This window comes from Hypanus sabinus, chromosome 4 (genome assembly GCF_030144855.1).
Source record: "Hypanus sabinus isolate sHypSab1 chromosome 4, sHypSab1.hap1, whole genome shotgun sequence".
Lineage (NCBI taxonomy): Eukaryota > Metazoa > Chordata > Chondrichthyes > Myliobatiformes > Dasyatidae > Hypanus > Hypanus sabinus.
Window position 1 is genome coordinate 164,521,455 of NC_082709.1, and position 19,098 is coordinate 164,540,552.

At 38.9% G+C, this 19,098-nt stretch overlaps 1 protein-coding gene across 2 annotated transcripts; it reads right to left on the minus strand.

Moving 5' to 3' along the window:
• Positions 1-295: 295 nt before the first annotated feature.
• Positions 296-18,144, minus strand: n6amt1 (N-6 adenine-specific DNA methyltransferase 1). Of its 2 annotated transcripts, none has more exons than XM_059968670.1 (7): positions 17,789-18,144; positions 15,289-15,420; positions 10,604-10,690; positions 10,125-10,215; positions 7,003-7,086; positions 5,251-5,392; positions 296-3,815 (listed from the first exon to the last, which is right to left on the minus strand). In XM_059968670.1, exons 2-7 carry the CDS (start codon positions 15,414-15,416, stop codon positions 3,709-3,711), a joined length of 639 nt encoding a protein of 212 aa, XP_059824653.1. In that variant the 5' UTR covers positions 15,417-15,420; positions 17,789-18,144; the 3' UTR covers positions 296-3,708. The 2 variants fall into 2 exon arrangements, with proteins under 2 accessions (XP_059824653.1, XP_059824652.1); XM_059968669.1 differs by having other exon boundaries at positions 17,467-18,144.
• Positions 18,145-19,098: the final 954 nt, after the last annotated feature.

Sequence of the window (19,098 nt, forward strand, 5' to 3'; positions counted from 1 at the left end):
TCCTAGAACAATCAAGGATACTATGTGAATTATTCTATAATCACTAGGATAATGTTTGAGCCAGTTATAGATTCTTGTAACAATTACTACACCAGTTATGAAGGCTGCACATACCAGTTGGTATTAAACACTTAAATTTTCATGAGTAAGTCATATTCTAAGCAAGTAGAGAAGTTAGTCAAAAAATGTTTCATGTTGGAGTTCAGGCTTGAGGAATGAGGAAAAATCCTAAGTATTAGTTGTGGAACTAACTAGTGGCAGAACAGACTCAATGGGCCTAACTTTGCTATGTCTCTTGGGTCATTTTTGTCAGCATATTTCAAGTGCGGTGATAATAAGGGGTTTCAATTATTCAGATGTAGCATGAACTAGCAACAGCAGATGCAGCCTGACATGCTGAGTTTTTCCATTATTTTCTACCTTTATTCTAGGTGCTCAGCATCTTCAGGTTTTTTATGATATACATTTGTGCTTCTGCTGCTCAGGTCAATAATTTTTTTCAAAGTAGCTAATGATTCAATGGCTCCCTCTACTGGTTTATCAGAAAATAAAATATTTTTATGTTTATATTCAAGGCAACCATTCCTAAAGTTTTCCAAGTGTCTGTTTCCCCTAGTTTATTAAGCATAATTCTTGCCATCCATTATTGAGCCTCCATGTGGCTAGCATCTTCCTCTCCGCAGGCAGTACACATTACGAGGATAACCATTAATTAAAGTGGACCGGGATCCTCTGAATTCACTAAAATACAACTTCAGTATTACTTCGGTGCCTTTGTAGCTGTCGTACTTTTGGATATACACTCAGTGTCCATTTCATTAGGTGTGGTTTATACACCTGCTCACTAATGCAACTATCAGCACACGGCAGCAACTCAATGCATAAATGGATGTAAACGCAGCCAGGAATTTCAATTGTTCTTCAGACAAAGTATCAGAATGGGGGAGAAATGTAATCTAAGTGACTGACCATTGTCAGTGCCAGACTCATAGTTTGAGTATTTTAGAAAATGCTGATTTCCCAGGATCTTCACGCACAACTGTCTCTAGTCTATTGTTTACAGAGGGTGGTGCAAAATACAAAAACATCTCTCAAGTGGCAGAGTTCTGTGGGCAAAAAAGCCTTGTTGAGAGGCCCGACGAGAATGAACAAGGCTGCTTCAAGCTGACAGTAACCTCAAATAACTATGTTACCACAGGAATGCGCAGATAAGCATCTCAGAATGCACAACATATCAAAACTTGAAGTGAATGGACGGCAGCAGCAGAAGACCACAAACGTACAGTAGGTACCTAATAAAGTGGGCACTGAGAGTATTTTTTCAATCACCTTTTTTTTATATCTATGTCCTGATTCTACCATTCCCATTTTTATTTCCGTACCTGACCATTTGTTAAGTTTATTTGTTGTGGATGGATTTCCTGCGTTATGTAATTATTTTTCTCGACAAAAGGGCAAGACATTAAGCACAACCTTAATCATTTTTCCACTCCATCGTACAATCCTTAATTACTGGTTTGAGATTATCTGCCACTTATAAACACATGCAGTTTTGTAGGCATATGCAAATTTGGCCAAGCAGGACATTGAAAATGAGGATCTTTTCTAAGATAACTTTTGACAAATTTAGCTAAGATGTACAATCACATTTAATATAACATACTGCCAATTTCCTTTTGGAATCTCCATAGGAGGCCCCCTTTTCCAGGTGATCTGGAATTATAGGATTTATAATTACACTATAATTAGGAATTACACTATCCTAGATCCAAACATCTCTAGCTACTTCATCAGCACCTTTCTTTCTGGGGTGGGGATGCTTGCATTATGTTCAATTTCATTCAAAGTCAGATTCAAGTTTAATTTAGCTGACATAGAGTATGAAATGTTTTGCCGTAGCAGTACAGTGCAATACATAAAAATACTATAAACTATAATAATAATGTTCTTAACAAACAAATTAACTAATTAGTGCAAATGAGAGCAAAAATAGTGAAATAGTGTTTATGGGCTGTCAATTCAGAAATCTGATGGCACAGGGAACAAAGCCATTCCTAAAACATTGAATGTGGTGAGTGTGTGTGTCTTCAGGCTCCTGTACCTGCCCAGCAAATGAAACACTCCATACCTGTAAGACAACAGAAGAAGGCAACATTAAGGCATATGCTACCAGTGGTAAGGAAGATTCATGTCACCAAAATGCCAGATGGTATCCATCTCCAACAGCTAAAAAATACTATCACCAAGATTTTTTGATTCAATGACATTATCATCACTGACTTCCCCATTAACATCCTGGGGCTCACCACTGACAAGAGACTCAGCTCCACCAGTGACATTGATACTGTGGCTACAAGAATAGATCAAAAGCTGTATATCCTGGGAATGCCTTATCTTCAGAAATTCTCCACTAACCACAGGCTGAAATATGGAATAAACTGATGAGCACAGCTCCAACTAACACACAGGAAGTTCACCATTTTATATTAAAGCCAGAGGAATTAGTCTTTCAACTCATTCCTTCCACTTCTGTCACACAATGATTGCTGTGCACCCTAACCACAAAACACTACAGATATTTGTCTAGCTTGTTCCAACAGTACCTCCCAAACCCATAACCACCAGCACCACCACCACTCAAGAAGACAAAGGCTTCATATTCATAGGAACACCAACACCTGCGGGTCCCCCCCCCCCCCCGCCAACATGGAACACAACCTTGATTTAGTAATATATAGCTAATCCTTCAATGCTGCTAGGTTCAAATCCTGGAGCTGTCTCAAAAATATCACTATGGGAGTACAGTATCTGAATTATAAAGGGCCTTCAACCTGAAATATTTATTATATGTTTATCTATCCACAGTTGTTGTCTGTTCCTCTACTTCCAGCATTTTCAGATTTTTCTTTTGTATTGAAAGCTGTGCAGTTCATTTATAGCAATTATGTTAGTGCAAGGCTTGAAAAATTTGTACATTTCCTCAGGGTAGTTAAAATATCAGACTGTCAAGCAATTGTAAACCTCTATCTTAGGTTCATTTCCTATTTTAGTCATTTATTTTCATTATTGAACAATTGTACTCAAATAGTGAATTAACAATTATATTCATTTTTCATAAAATCCCCGTTCGTCATATTATGTTAAAAATGCACAGAAGATCATTTCAGACAGAATGTGGTTCAAGACCATACTTCAGGATTTAAAATACATTTAGTACAATTGCTTTAATTTTTGTTATTTGATTTCAGATCTCACATCACACTATTCCTTTCAGCATGACTTGATTGCAGTTTGCCTTGTTTTTCTTTACTGTTGCTGTTCAAATTAATTTGCTTGTAGAACGGACTTTCTGTAATAATTGCAAGTTACCACATACACTTTCATTTGCTTTGCCTTAAGCAACTTTTAGCATAATATAACCAAGTCATTGATCTTCAAAACCTGCATTCAAAAATGCCTCTAGGTTACAAGTCTTCTGAGGGGCAGTTTCAACAACTCAAGTGCAGTATTGAACTATCTCCAGTTTTCCATGGAAATTGTTCTAGGCATTCAGCTGTATTTTAATTGGATTACAGCACTTAGATGCTTGTGTTCACAATTCCCTTGGCAGTCATAAGGAAAGCAGTAGGTAGGACTGTCCATTTCTTTCCGGTGTAGGATAATGGGTTCTTGTAGTTTTGATGAAAGCAGAATACCAGAACTCAACAATCAGGCTTTCTGAAATTTGAGCACTGATAGTCGCTCTCTCCCAGCTTGCCTTGAGATACACACAGTCCCTTTCAAATTAAAACTTTTCAATGCTTCTATTATTTCCTCTGTAAAAAAAAACAAAACAAAACACACACAATTAAAGCAATGTTTTCATGTGAAGCAAGAACTTCTAACATATAAATAATTGGGCATGCATTTCAAAGTGAGCACTACCCAAGTAGAGAAAAAATCTTTTAGAAAGTTAGTGATATGGCATTAAGGAACAAAGATATGCAGATTACAAATAATACAGAAGTAGAAGCTGAAGCAGCCTGAATTGGCAAATTAAGTACTTCATCATACGTCTTTAACTTAAACATCAGCACTTCAAGGCAAATGTCACTTTACATATCATTTCATATTTATATGAAATCAAAACTCAAGTATGCAGATAACCCCACATGGAAACATGCAAAGGGGACACAATTTCACCACCCTGTCCTTTGTCCCCTCAGCCAACAGCTTTGAAGTTGTTTTCATGTACTGTGCAGAGACAAGACGTGTAGGGAATACTGTCCGCTAGGAATGCAGAAAAAATTAATTACAAACTTGAGGACCTGAGTTATACAGAAAGGCTCAATAGGTTAAGACTTTATTCCCTGAAGCGTCAGAGAATGTGTGGAGATTTGACAGAGGTAGAGGGATATAAATAGGGCAAATATTATCTGGCTTTCTAAGGTGAACATGAGGGGAAACTTCTTCACTCAGAGGGCAATTAGAGTGTTAAACTAGCTGCCAGCGGATGTGGGTTCAATTTCAACATTCAAGAGAAATTTTGGTAAACACATGGATGGGAGTGGTACAGAAGCCTGTGATAAAGGTGGGACTAGGCAGAATAGTGTGCAGTTTGCACTAGACAAAGGGCCTGTTTCCGTATTATAGTGCTTTATGACTATGACTCCAAATTTAAACAAGTACTGCAAAGCTCCTGGTCGAATGCTTGATTAGCTGGGATCAGTCATTCCATCTGCATTTGATGTCTGGACCAGAAGAAAATACTAATGAAACCTTCTGGACAGCAAGTTTGAGGAAATTGTCCAACCCACCAAGAAAGGAAGCTATACCTTCTGATGTTATCTGTGCTGATTTAGCTCCCACAGACAGCAACTCCCCCCATCCCCCTTTAGCAAACTCATTTTTGTGGTTATCAGTATTCACTTACAAACACAATCAAACAATAAAAAGAATACACCACAAACCACAATAAGCATATATTCACTTCTGTCACCCCTTTTATGAAATATTTCGTTTTCATCTTGAGATGTTAGGCCGATTACTATCCAATTTATTAAGAATAAGCATTCAACAAGCTTCTCCTTTCTCCTAAAGCATTTACTCACCATCTATTGGCTATTCATAAATCAAATAAAAATCTTGTTTCTTTTGAAGGAAATGAATAGAAGATTGATACAGATGCAAAAGATTATGTATTGAGAACATTTCCTCACTTATGCTTACAAGTCTTTTGATAAGAATGAGAATGATTTCAAATCTTCTCACCTGGGTCATTTTCCTGAACTGTCACCAAATAAAAGATTCCCTGACTGGAGAGGAGGCTTGAGACCTGAGGAAAAAAGCGATCCATGACTTCACGACCTCTTTCTCCACCAGCCCAAGATGCCTCTATACCATGGCTACCAACCTAGGAAGGAGAAAAAAAACCAGAACATGCAGTTGGACCACAATCACACAGATACAGTTTTATAAGTTTGTTTAAAATAATCTTTCAAATAATTGAAATACTAGAGATGCAATTAGGACACTTCCTATTTACATTTTTACAGAATTTCTTCTGTCCCATAGTCTCTACTTCAAACATTTTAGTCAACACGTACAAACAAGCTGGATGAACTCAGCCGGTCAGGGAGGTTGAAAAGAGCAGTCAACGTTTCAGGCCAAGACCCTTCATAAGGACAAACATTTTAGTAGTATTTCAAAGAAAGGACTTAAATTTGTGTAGTATTTTTCACAACATGATGACACCCTGAATTACTTTACATCTAATGAAGCACCTAATGTACAAAATAGATTCAGAATTTGGCCATACATCTATAAATCTCAACTTAAACATGCCCAACATATGAGTAATCATAGCCCTCTACAGTTGAGATTTTTAGATTTATCACTTTGTTTTAGGAACTTGTCCCATTTCTGTAACAAATGGCTAACCTCCTATCCTAAATCCAGACCACAAGAGCATCTTTTGTCCCAATCAAGATCTCTCAAAATCCAGTATGATTCAATAAGACTGTCCTTCCAAACTTAAGTGGGAAAATCCACATTATACTTAATCAACTCTCACAAAACAACTCCCTCATTTCCAAGATCAATTTAGTGGTTCGACACTGCATTCAGTCCACGGCAACTGTGTACTTCTTATGGTGTGCGTATACAGTACACCAAATGTAATTTCACTAAAGCTGTGTGCAATCTCAGTACTATACTCTTATTTGCCTTATCATAATAAAAGCCAACATTTACTAGTTTATCTACATTTTTAAAATGCAGCCTTCCTGTTCTACCTATCTTGCACACTCAAGTGGTGTAACTATCTTTACATCATCTGTAAATTTGGATATGTTACACCAAATTTTTCATCTAAGTTAGTAATATAAATTTTGAGTGGTTGAAAATCCAATTACTTTATCAATACATTTTGCAAATCCAGTGGTTCTACTCTGCAAAAGTGACCGTCTAAAATTACTAATAGATTTATCAAATATAATTTCCCTGCCGAATATAACCATTTTGTAATTTTCCAAAAGCCAGATTTTTCATGTTAGATTGCAAAATTTTACCAAAGACAGCCTTATTTTTTCCAGAGTTCCCTACTTTCTCCTTTCTTAATTACCGATATTATTTTTGCTACCTTTCAATCTGTAGGAATATTCCAGAATGAAGGAATTCAAGGAAATGTGACAGTCAATTTATACATAAGCAAGTCCAAAATAGCACTGTAACAGTTACCAAATAACTCATTTTAGTACAGTTTATTGAAAGACAAATACTGGCCATTATTAAGGATTAACTTTATTTACCACATACATTATTAGGAATTTACAGATATATATGCTGTACAAAGTTGATCACAGATATGGTACAATACTCATTTAGTAATGTATTAAAGACTATGCCCATGACTGTAGAGTAGGATTAGTGTTCAAAAAGCACCTTTAAAGTACTTAAAGGAACAACATAGCTTAAAATTTAAAACTGCACTTAGAAAGTCAGGTTTATAAATTTTATACTCACTTCTTCTGAGGGAGTTGCAACATAAGGTGGATTAAATACCAGCACATCAACTTGATTTTGTAGTCGTGGCAACAGTCCAGTGACCTGATTAGATGAAGTAAAAATGAAAATATAATAGTTTTTAAATAAATAAATGCAGAAACAGAAGCAAACCATGAGGCTAAATACTAAAATTGTTATTTTAATGGATGGTTCAGTAGCCAGGGTTTTCTATCTTTTTCCAGAGGAACTGCACCTCTGATGGAGTTGAGCTTCCAATCCAGACAATGCTTTTTGGTCCTAAGTGAATTTCAGGCCATTCAGTCATATACATTCTGTGGTATCCCAGATATATACACCACTAATGGGAAGAACCAACAGTTCATCACAGTGGCAGCAGTGATGCTTAGCTTCCTAAAACCAAAATGACAGGAAACTTGGGAAATTCGTCACCATTCTAAGCACTGCCACATCTCATCCATCCAGATTTGCTTAAACTTATTGACAGGAATGCAAAGTAACACATACAAAATGCTGGAGGAACTCAGCAGATCAGGCAGCTGTGCTGTTGAAGGGTCTCAGCCAGAAACATCAACTGTTTATTCACTTCCAAAGACCTGCCTGACTTGCTCAGTTCCCTCCAGTATGTGTTAACTGGGATTTGCAGAAATGCTTGCATTTTTTTACTGGAATAGAATAGTAATAGTACATTACAGGATTTGAAGCACTTTGGCCATTATCCAAGATAAGTGTTTCCTTAAAACATTAATTGACCACAGTATTAAATCCACACTGTGAAGTGAACAAGAGTTACCAGGCCTATGTTCAAGCATATTTTCTGTCTTTGCTTTTAAACCCTTCTTCAAGAAAGTAACTAGTCTTACCTGACATATTTCTCCATCTTCTGGCTAAGCTGACAAATCAATTTGTGCACTTATTTGTCATTTACAACTTTGCTTTTTACATCAAAGCACTGCACCAGACTTGAAACTACTATTTGATTAAACATATGCTTACACGTTAGTAAGAACTAAGATCAAGAGGAAAAGGAAGAGAAAACGCAGTGATAGATATGGAATTCTAGGGGGTGGTTCAGTGACACAGCAAAGAGTGCTCCAGCTCCAGTGATGTGGCTTTGATCATGACATGTCTGTGTGGGGACTGCATGTTCTCCCTAAGGCAGCTGGGTGGGGGTGGGGGGGAAGAAAGGAAATAAATTGGTAGGGGCATGGGAAAAGTGAAATTAACATAGTGAATAAATGAAAATGATAAATGTGATGGCACCCCTCTTTCTCTCTCTCTCTCGCTGCTCCTGAAGGAAGGTCCCTGTGTTCAGATGGTCTCTTTCTCACTCAATGCTGTCGGAGGATGGTGCTGGAGTTCAGGATTGGGCAAGATTTAATCAACACGGTGTGTGGATTGTACTCTGTAGTTCATGTTATATGATATGATTCTGGACATGTCTTTTTTTGTTGCTATTTTGGGCAATTTTGAATAGGGGCAGTCTGGAGATAATGGACTGAGCTGTATTGCATATAACCATATAACAATTACAGCACGGAAACAGGCCATCTCAGACCTTCTAGTCCGTGCTAAATGCTTACTCTCACCTAGTCCCACCAACATGCACTCAGCCCATAACCTTCATTCCTTTCCAGTCCATATACCTATCCAATTTTTTTTTTAAATGACAACATCAAACCTACCTCTACCACTTCTACTGGAAGCTCGTTCCACACAGCTACAACTCTCTGAGCAAAGAACTTTCCCCTCGTGTTACCCCTAAACTTTTGCCCCCTAACTCTCAACTCATGTCCTCTTGTTTGAATCTCCCCTACTCTCAATGGAAAAAGCCTATCCACGTCAACTCTATCTATCCCCCTCATAATTTTAAATACCTCTATCAAGTTCCCCCTCAAACTTCTACGCTCCAAAGAATAAAGACCTAACTTGTTCAATCTTTCTCTGTAACTTAGGTGCTGAAACCCAGGTAACATTCTAGTAAATCTCCTCTGTACTCTCTCTATTTTGTTGACATCTTTCCTATAATTCGGTGACCAGAACTGTACACAATACTCCAAATTTGGCCTCACCAATGCCTTGTACAATTTTAACATTACATCCCAACTCCTATACTCAATGCTCTGATTTATAAAGGCCAGCATACCAAAAGCTTTCTTCACCACCCTATCCACATGAGATTCCACCTTCAAGGAACTATGCACCATTATTTCTAGATCACACTGTTCTACTAAATGTTCTACTAATGCTCTGTTCTACTAATATGCCTGGACTCTTTCGATTTTGTTTTATATTTGTTTTATATTTTTCACTTTTTTTGTTGCCATTTGTGCAATTTGTTTTTTGTTTGTGTATGGGGGATGATGTTTTTCTTTGAATGGATTCCATGGCTTTCTTTGTTTCATGTCTGTCTGTAGGGATGGCAAATCTCAAGATTATATTCTGCAAACATGCTTTGATAATAAGTGTACTTTGAATCTTTGATAGTCACAGTGGATTCAATAGGCAGAAAGGCCTTCATCCACACCATCTATGATACCATCTTTTCCATTGTGAATATCAACTTATACAGTGCAGTTTAATACATTATTGCATCTGTCATGTTATCAATAATGTTACTGAAAACACAAATAATGACAGACCAAATTCTTACAAATGGTATTCTATATAAAAACAGCAATGATTATTTTTGAGGGAATAAATTTCAGGCAGAGAAATAAAAAGTGGGAAAGTGAGACTAATGGATTTGCTTCCCTGGGAGTGAGTGTGGAGCTGATGGACCAAACAGTTTCCTCTATTATACAACATAAGAATGCAATGTAGCTGAGCCATAGAACAGTACAGCGCAGAAATGTGCCTTTGACCCACTGTGATCCTTGCAGAACATTTTGCCAATCTACTCTAATCCCATTTCCCCATACTGGGTCTGCATCCTTCTATATCTTGCTATTTAAGTGTTGGTTTAAATGTAGTAATTCTATTTTACTCCTACATCTCCTCTGGCAGCCAGTTTCAGGAAAAATAATCCCTCAAATCCCTTCAAAACTCTTTCCTCACAATCTAAATTTATAACCCCATCACGCTACACAGTAATTTAACCTTGACTTTACCTCACAACTTACCAGATCAGTAATGATGGGCTGGATATTCACCCCATTTTTCCAGGCACTTTCTTGTGCACAAGCAGCAGCCAAGGAGTTAATATCTGTACAGCTTTAAATAAAAATTAAAAGGACACACTTCAAGATTCATTTTTCTCTATCACATCTGTTTCAAATATCTGCAGTTAAAACTTTGAGTATCAATTGCTTTTCTCTTCAAAAACCTATTTTTTAATCAAGTAATTGAATATCAGTTCACTAGAGTAAATAAAAATAGATCAATTCGCTCCAATATTTATGGAAAAACTTACCTTCTACTTGTCCCTTTCATACTGCAGCTCTCCATTCAACCTTACAAACCTGACAGTCTCCCCCACAGACATAAAACTACACTAATTTTTGTAGAATTCTGAGTTAATTTTAATTGTAGTATTGAATATTAGTTTTGGCATTCACATGTTTATTATTCTAGAATAATAATGTGACAAATCAACACTTACAGATAAAATGAGGTAGGCCCAATCATGGAAGCTAGGAATACAGAGACAACACCAGATCCTGTTCCAACCTCAAGGCAAATACTGGGACTGCGAAAACAAAACATTTCATTTTTCTGTAGAAAGTAAGCAATACTTGTGTTATTAATATATGGCAGAGTTTGTTCACATTGTTACTGTAATTATATCTCCTACACCTAACACAGTGGCCACTGAGTGCATGCTCGTGGTCCTTTGCTGCTGTAGCCAAGCCACTTCATGCTTCGTCATGTTGGACATTCAGAGATACTCTTCGGCACACCATCATTGTAACGCATGGATATTTGAGTTACTGACGCCTTCCTGTCAGCTTGAACCAGTCTGGCCATTCACCTCAGAACTCTTATTATCAAGGCACTTTCACCCACAGATCTAACACCCACTGGATTTTTTTTTTGTTTTTTGCACCATTCTTTGTAAACTCTAGAGACAGTGTGCATGAAAATCCCAGGAGATCAAAGTTCAAGGTAAGTTTATTATTGAAGTACAGATATGACACCATATACTAACTTGAGATTCATTTCCTTGCGGACAGTGCAGATACAAGAAACATAACAGGATCAATGAAAGGCCCCATCAACAGGATGGACAACAAACTATGTGTAAAACAAAAACAATAAATTATGCAACTGAAAAAAAATAATAATACGCAATAGATATCAACAACATGAGATGAAAAGTCCCTGAAAATGAGTCCAATGCAGTGATGGCAAGTGAAGTTATCTCCCCCAGTTCAAGAGCCTGATGACCGAGGAGTCCTGAACCTGGTGGTGCGGGTCCTGAGGATCCTGTACCTTCTTTCCAATGGCAGCAGCAAGAAGAGAGTATGGCCTTGATTGTGGGGGTCCTTCAAAGTTCAAAATATTTGTTATCAAAGTATGCATATATTATACAATATTGAGATCAGTCTCCTAACAGGCAGCCATGAAACAAAGAAATCCAAAAGAACCCATAAAAAAGACTGCCAATGTGCATAGAGAAAAAAACAGATCACGCAAGCAGTAACCCAAAGCAAGTAGCATTCTGAACTTAAGTCCGCAAAGACTCCCATAGTTCAACATAATTCAGCACAGAGCCAAGTTGTGGAGCAACGAGCTAAACTTGTCTGTCATTTGCCTTGGACCTTACCTTTTCAATCTGGCCCGGTGCCTAAATCAACATCTAAACATCAGGTTCCATCACCTTGATCCGCTCTGAGGCCATGAAACCACCACCTTGATTTGGCCTGTACCCAACCCTTTCAGTTCACCTTTGCACAAGTCTCCATCCAAACATCAAGATCAATCACCCCGACCCGCAACCTCAACTTGGCCTGGAACTGAGCTTTTCAATTCAGTACTATGCTTAAGTCTCCATCCAAACATCGAGGTCAGTCAAATTAGTACACTCTGGGGTCCAGACCTCACCCCCTCAATTCAGCTTTTGGCACGGCACTTAAAACTATTGAACTTTGATCTTCCTTGCTCTCGATGACAGACCCGCTGGCTCGCCTTGCCTTGATTCTGCCAGGTCGAATTGCCTCCAAGTTTATTACCTGTGATGATCATTTGCCAGAAAAAGTCTGATTAACAAACTATTTAGTTGTTTTCCTGTTTCATTAGCCACCAGCCAGAAGTCACTGATATTCGCCAGCGCCAGAAGTTTAAGATGTTCTTGACAATGGATGCTGCTTTCCTGCAATAGTACTCCATGTAGATGCTCTCAATGGTGGGGTGGGCTTTACCTGGGATGCACTGGGTAATATCCACTACATTTTGTCTGCCTTTTTGTACAAGGACACTAGTGTTTCCATACCAGGCCATGATGCAACCAGTCAATATACTCTCTGCCATACATTATAGAAGTTTAACAAAGTTCTAGATGACATACTGAATCTTTGCAAACTTCTAAGAAAGTAAGGCACTGCTGTGTTTTCTTCATAATAGCACTTACAATAACACCAAGAAATTTTAAGTTTCTAACCCTATCCACCTCTGATCTCCTGATGAGGACTGGCTCTTGGATCTCTGGTTTCCTCCTCCTGAAGTCAAAAATCATCTCCTTGATCTAGTTGACAGAAAGTGGGAGTTACCGTTTTGGCACCACTCAGCCAGATTTTCAATCTCCTTCCTATATGCCTTTTATTCAGTACACTCAACTATGGCATTGAAGCTGTGCTTAGCCTCAGTCACAACTATAAAGTGAGTGGGGGCTAAGCACACAGCCTGTGGTGCACTTGTGCTGAGTGAAATTGTGGGGAAGATTTTGTTGCCTATCCAAACTAACTGGAGTCTGCAAGTGAGGAAATCAAGGAACCAGTTGCACATGGAATTACTGAGATCTAGGTCTTGAAGCTTATTGATCAGTTTTGAGGGGACGACAGTATTGAGTGCCGAGCTGTAGTTGATGAAGAACATCCTAATGTATGCATCTTTGCTGTCCAGATGTTCCAGGATAGAATGAAGAGCCAATGAAATGACAACCACTGTTGACCTGTTGTAACAGTATGCAAATTGTACTGGACCCAAGTCACTTCTCAGGCAGATTCATCACCAACCTCTCAAACCACTTCAGCACAGCGGATTTAAGTGCTCCTGGATGATGATCATTGAGCCAGGTTACCACTTTCTTCTTAGGCACCCCATCCAGCAGTCACTTTGCTCACATTTCTTCCTCATTCTAACGTTTGGTTTGAACAACATATGAACCTCTTGACCATGCCTGCATGCTTTTCTGCACCAAGTTGTTCCAGCATAATTGCCTAATTAGATTTTTGCATTAACCAGCATGTATACAAGGTACACCTAATAAAATGTTCCTCTGATCCTGAAAATGTTAACTAGGTTAACTGCTTACCCAGTTGTTGCAGAATCTTTGGAATTGAATTTTAGAAGTAAAGTTCAATATGATCATGACATCATACACTGAAGAAAACAGGGAAGGTAAATGAACAAAATAACCAATATCCTTTGCCATGGCAAAGAATCTGGCTACCAATGTCCATTCTGGAGTCAGGGTTCTTTTCCCAGATGAATTGGTGAAACAAAGGGCAAGTAAGTAAGCAGAAGCTTTTCTGTACTAGCACCAAGAAGAGGAATTGGTTTAACTTGTTCTCTATCTGTCAACACACACAAAATGCTGGTAGAATGCAGCAGACCAGGCAGCATCTACTGGAAGAAGCACTGTCGACGTTTTGGGCCGAGACCCTTTGTCAGGACTAACTGAAGGAAGAGATAGTAAGAAATTTGAAAGTTGGAGGGGGAGTTCTGAAATGATAGGGGAAGACAGGAGGGGGAGGGATGAAGCTAAGAGCTGGAAAGTTGATTGGCAAAAGGGATACACAGCTGGAGAAGGGAAAGGATCATGGGACGGGAGGCCTAGGGAGAAAGAAAGTGGGAGGGGAGCACCAGAGGGAGATGGAGAGCAGGCAAGGAGTGATTGTCAGAGGGACAGAGAGAGAAAAAGGGGAAAAATAAATAAATACATAGATAGATAAATAAATAAGGGATGGGGTAAGAAGGGCAGGCGGGGCATTAACCGAAGTTAGAGAAATCAATGTTCATGCCATCAGGTTGGAGACTACCCAGACAGAATATAAGGTGTTGTTCCTCCAACCTGAGTGTGGCTTCATCTTGACAGTAGAGGCAGCCATGGACTGACATCAGAATGGGAATGGGACGTGGAATTAAAATGTGTGGCCACTGCGAGATCCTGCTTTCTCTGGCGGACAGAGCGTAGGTGTTCAGCAAAATGGTCCCCAAGCCTACTTTTTCTCTTTTTTTTCTCTCTCTCTGTCCCTCTCACAATCACTCCTTGCCTGGTCTCCATCTCCCTCTGGTGCTCCCCTCCCCCTTTCTTTCTCCCTAGGCCTCCCGTCCCATGATCCTTTCCCTTCTCCAGCTGTGTATCCCTTTTGCAAATCAACTTTCCAGCTCTTAGCTTCATCCCTCCCCCTCCTGTCCTCCCTTATCATTTCAAATCTACCCCCCCCTCACTTTCAAATCTCTTACTACCTCTTCTTTCAGTTAGTCCTGACGAAGGATCTCAGCCCAAAAATTCGACTGTACTTCTTCCTATAGATGCTGCCTGGCCTGCTGCGTTCCACCTTCATTTTGTGTGTGTTGCTTGAATTTTCAGCATCTGCAGACTTCCTCGTGTTTGCTCTCTTTGTCTGTATTTGGATTAGTAGAACTTTACAAACAAGGTCTAAGATTGTTGAATGCAGGAATTACCACTTAATGGACTGAGGCAGTGGGAACCCCAAGTCCAGGAAATGGAAACCTGGCCATGCCAATCATGAAGGAATGGACAGAAGGAAAGCAAGGCTCAGGAACCTTTTGCCAACAGGTTCACTCGGTGAAACATGTAAAGATGGGCCGATACACAATATCACACCAGACCTGCCCTAAGTATGGTGGTTTAAATTCCTTTCACTAGCAACCATCTTCCTTTTGACTGTGTTTTTCAGTCTGAAATCCTTGTGTCCCCTCAAACTTTCTTAACTAGGCTTTAAGATATTCACTCCTAATACCTCCTTCTCAGCATAAAACTGCCTAGTTAGGTGAGAAATAATTACAAATTTCCATTATGCTTTTAACATACAGTCTGATTTAAAGATTTTAAAAAATCACAATAGAAATATATTTGTACTTTTTCAGATAATGGCATACCAGAGCTGCTGTATTTCTTTCACATCTTTTTCTAAGGCATCCATTAATAGGAAGGTATCTTCTGCTGGATCATACACATCAGCATATTCTCCACGGCCGACATGGGGACAGTAAGGCGTTGAAAACATCTTCCTATAGTTTTTTTAATGAACAAAACATTCTTGTTAGCATTCATACTAAGTGATATCACATTATTGTAGTTCTTCAGTACCACCATATTGTTTGTCTCAGGTCACACTGTACATATTGAGCTACTCTAAAGATAGATAACTGTATCAGGATTGCATATTCTCATGTGAAATGCGCTCTAATATAATTATAGACAAAAATTGTATCACAAATTCTAACTTTTGTAAATAACTGAAATCCAAAAGCTAACTTGCAATTATTCCTCAATCGCTTTCAAAGGGTATTGTTAAAGTTCAAATTAAATTTACTATCAAAGTACATATATGTTACCATATACAACTATGAGATTTATTTTCTTCAATAAGTCCATAATAGAGTCAATGAAAGACTGCATCAACTTGGGCATTCGACCAGTGTGCAAAAGACAACAAACTGTGGCAATACAAAAAGAAAGAAATAATAATAATAAATAAGCAATAATATTGAGAACATGAGATGAAGAGGCCATTGGTTGTGACAGCATTTTAATGATGGGGCAAGTGAAGTTGAATGAAGATGTTCCCTTTGGTTCAATAGCCTGATGATTGAGGGGTGGTAACTTCCTGAACCTAATGATGAGAGTCCTGAAATCCCTGTACAGTACCTTCTTTCTGAAGACAGCAGTAAGATGAGTGCATGTCCTGGGTGGTGGGGATTCTGATGATGGGTGCTAATTATGAAATTATTGTCCACAAAGTCACTGAAGAGACTCCTTAGAATGCACAGCAATACAATTTCGAAAAACATGTTTGCCAGTTACTTGTTGAGAAAAAAAGTACTAACAATTTCACAAGGCTACGAAGCTGAAACCATGAACCTAAGGTTCAGTCAACACAGTCGAGAGACAACTTGAGTTTGTTGGAAGTCGCTGGACTCAATGGGGATCAAGAATGCAGTTTGAGTGTTGGCCATTTAAACAAAATCATTTCTGTAAATATAGGACTTGTAATACTTTGTACTGTGATAATTAGCAACAATTGCTTTTTAAGTCAATAAACTGGAAAATGTTACGCTACACAAATGTTATGGTTTTATATTTTAACCACTCATTAAATCATTTTTAGTATTACAATAACTTGGATTGCATTCTCCGTATTTTAGATCGAAGGTGTAACATATAGATAGATAGATAGATACACCCCGAATATGCAGATATGATGGAGAGAAAGAAGCTATTTCTGGTAACTAGGGCTCAGCACTGGGGATGTTGTCTAAAAATGACATCCAGACATTCCAGGAATCAGTAAATATTGTTTTGTTTTAAGTAACAGGCACAGTCTGAATTCTCTTCAACAAACAGCAATTGTTGCTGGCATAGTTGTTGATTTTAAAATCAGAGGTAGACATTTGGTATAGTAACCCACATAAAATGCTGGAGAAGCTTCATCAGGGTCCTTGGCCTGAAACATCTCGTCTTTATTCCTTTCCATAGATGCTGTTTGACCTGCTGAGTTCCTCCAGCATTGTGTGTGTGTGTGTGTGTGTGTGTGTGTGTGTGTGTGTGTGTGTGTGTGTGTGTGTGTGTGTGTGTGTGTGTGTGTGTGAGAGAGAGAGAGAGAGAGAGAGAGAGAGAGACACACACACACACTCTGGGTTTTTAGCATCTGCAAAATCTCTTCCATTTAGACATTTGACATTAAGGGCATGGGAAAAAGTCTGTTCAGCCATAGATTAATCACGCCACAGTAGATTTAATTTTCTAAAGGGCTTACTCCCACGACTTTGAGAATTACTGCAAAATAATCAGTGAGCAATTGCACAAGTATAATTCATTCAATGATATTCATTCATTTTGAAGCCTGAAAGGGAGGCCCCTGACTTTCGGAGACGAGATATATCTGCAATCTTCTAGACTCAAAAGTTCCATACATCATTTCTCAGAAAATAACAATGTAACATTTTTTTGAGGTACGGAATGTCATTCATCCACTGAGTCTATGATGACAGTAAAATCAATCCGTCCAGTCTCATTTCTTTGGCTTTACAAATTATTTCTTTTCCGGTACTTACTGAAATCCCTTTCGAACGATGCAATTGAATCTGTCTTCACTTTTACCCAGGTAGTATATTCGGATACCCGCCATTCACTATATAAATGTCTTTTCATATTTTACTTTTGATCCATTTCACTATTCCACATCCCTGGCACTCGACCCTTCTCCCAGCGGGATCAGTTTGTTTATGTTTACTCCGTCTATAACGTCACGATGTTAAATACTTCGACCACTCCTTTGCATCTATGGAGAGCTCTAGTCTATCCTTATGACTAAAGTTGGGATGATCCAGTTGCAACTGATTATTATCACACGAACAAATGCAGTCTACAGCTCACCTGGCGAATTGATAAATATAAAGTGCATTTTACAGGTTGACGAAATCAGACCACAGTTCCAAATTTACGTGCTCAGTTTAATAAGACTCATTTTCTGCAGTGAATGTCCAACGTGTGCCGCACATGTCCAGCAGTCACTGAGCTTGGCGCAGGTCGAAGCTGCGGCGGGCTTTTCGTTAAGAGGAAACTAACTACTGTAACAGTTCAGCGTTGGGGAACGCAGCCACGGAGCAGCGGTAGTTGCTGACTGAACTCCGGTACCTCAACACAAAGATCCTGCAAGGGCACCGACCGTACATACACACCCGGAACCTCTCCAAACCACAAGCACCCCGAATGCCCTCTACTGCGCAGACTCCACACACACCAGTCGCCTAGGCAACGGTCCGTGCACCCCAGATCCTCCGGTTCCCTGGTTCCCGGGGCAACTGAAACACCAAAAGAAATGCACTAAACGAATAGCCTACCTTACAACTTGTCTTCATAGCAAGTCTCTTACATAAGAATCCCGTTGCATTTTCCATTTCTTTATGATACACAAATACATCGCAGGTGCCAGAAATCCGGAAAAAAACACAAATTTACAGTTTCTGATCACAGCAAAGACCTGTGCTAGCGAATGGTCATCATCAAAAATTGTCTTTCTCCAACAGAAGTTGTCTAATCTGTTCAGTATTCCTTTTGATTTTCAAATTAGAGCATAATTCTTTTGTGATGAGGCTTCTGGATTGGAACTTGAACCCACAAGATTCCCACTCCTGCTGTTACAGATTGACCAAAAGTTGAAAATTATTTTTTTTATAATATCACTAGCTGAGAATGTTGAAACCATACTTTACTTTCTGTACCAATTCTGATGTAAGTGGACATTTAAATAAGGTCTACAAAAGGCTGCCGTTAATGTAAAGAGATGCTAATAGTCAAAATGGAGACATATAGATCTTAGTGATAAAATCTGAAATGAAAAAAAAACCGCTGCAGGAACTCAGCCGGTGGGAGTTGCAACTATGGAGAAAAATTGACAGTCAATGTTTCGGATCAAGGCCCTTCATTGGGATTCATCCATAAAATATAGGAGCAGAATTATGCCATTTGGCCCATCGAGTCTGCTCCGATATTTCATCATGGCTGATCCATTTCCCTCTTAGCCCCAATCTCCTGCGTTCTTCCGTAAACATTCGTAACCCAACAAATCCACCTTTCAGTTTCCCAAGAACCTTCACTTTAGTTATGGTAAGATTCTCGTACAGATTCTCTTCATATGTCCAAGTCCTTTTGCAGACTCCCTGCTTCTCAACACTACCTACCCC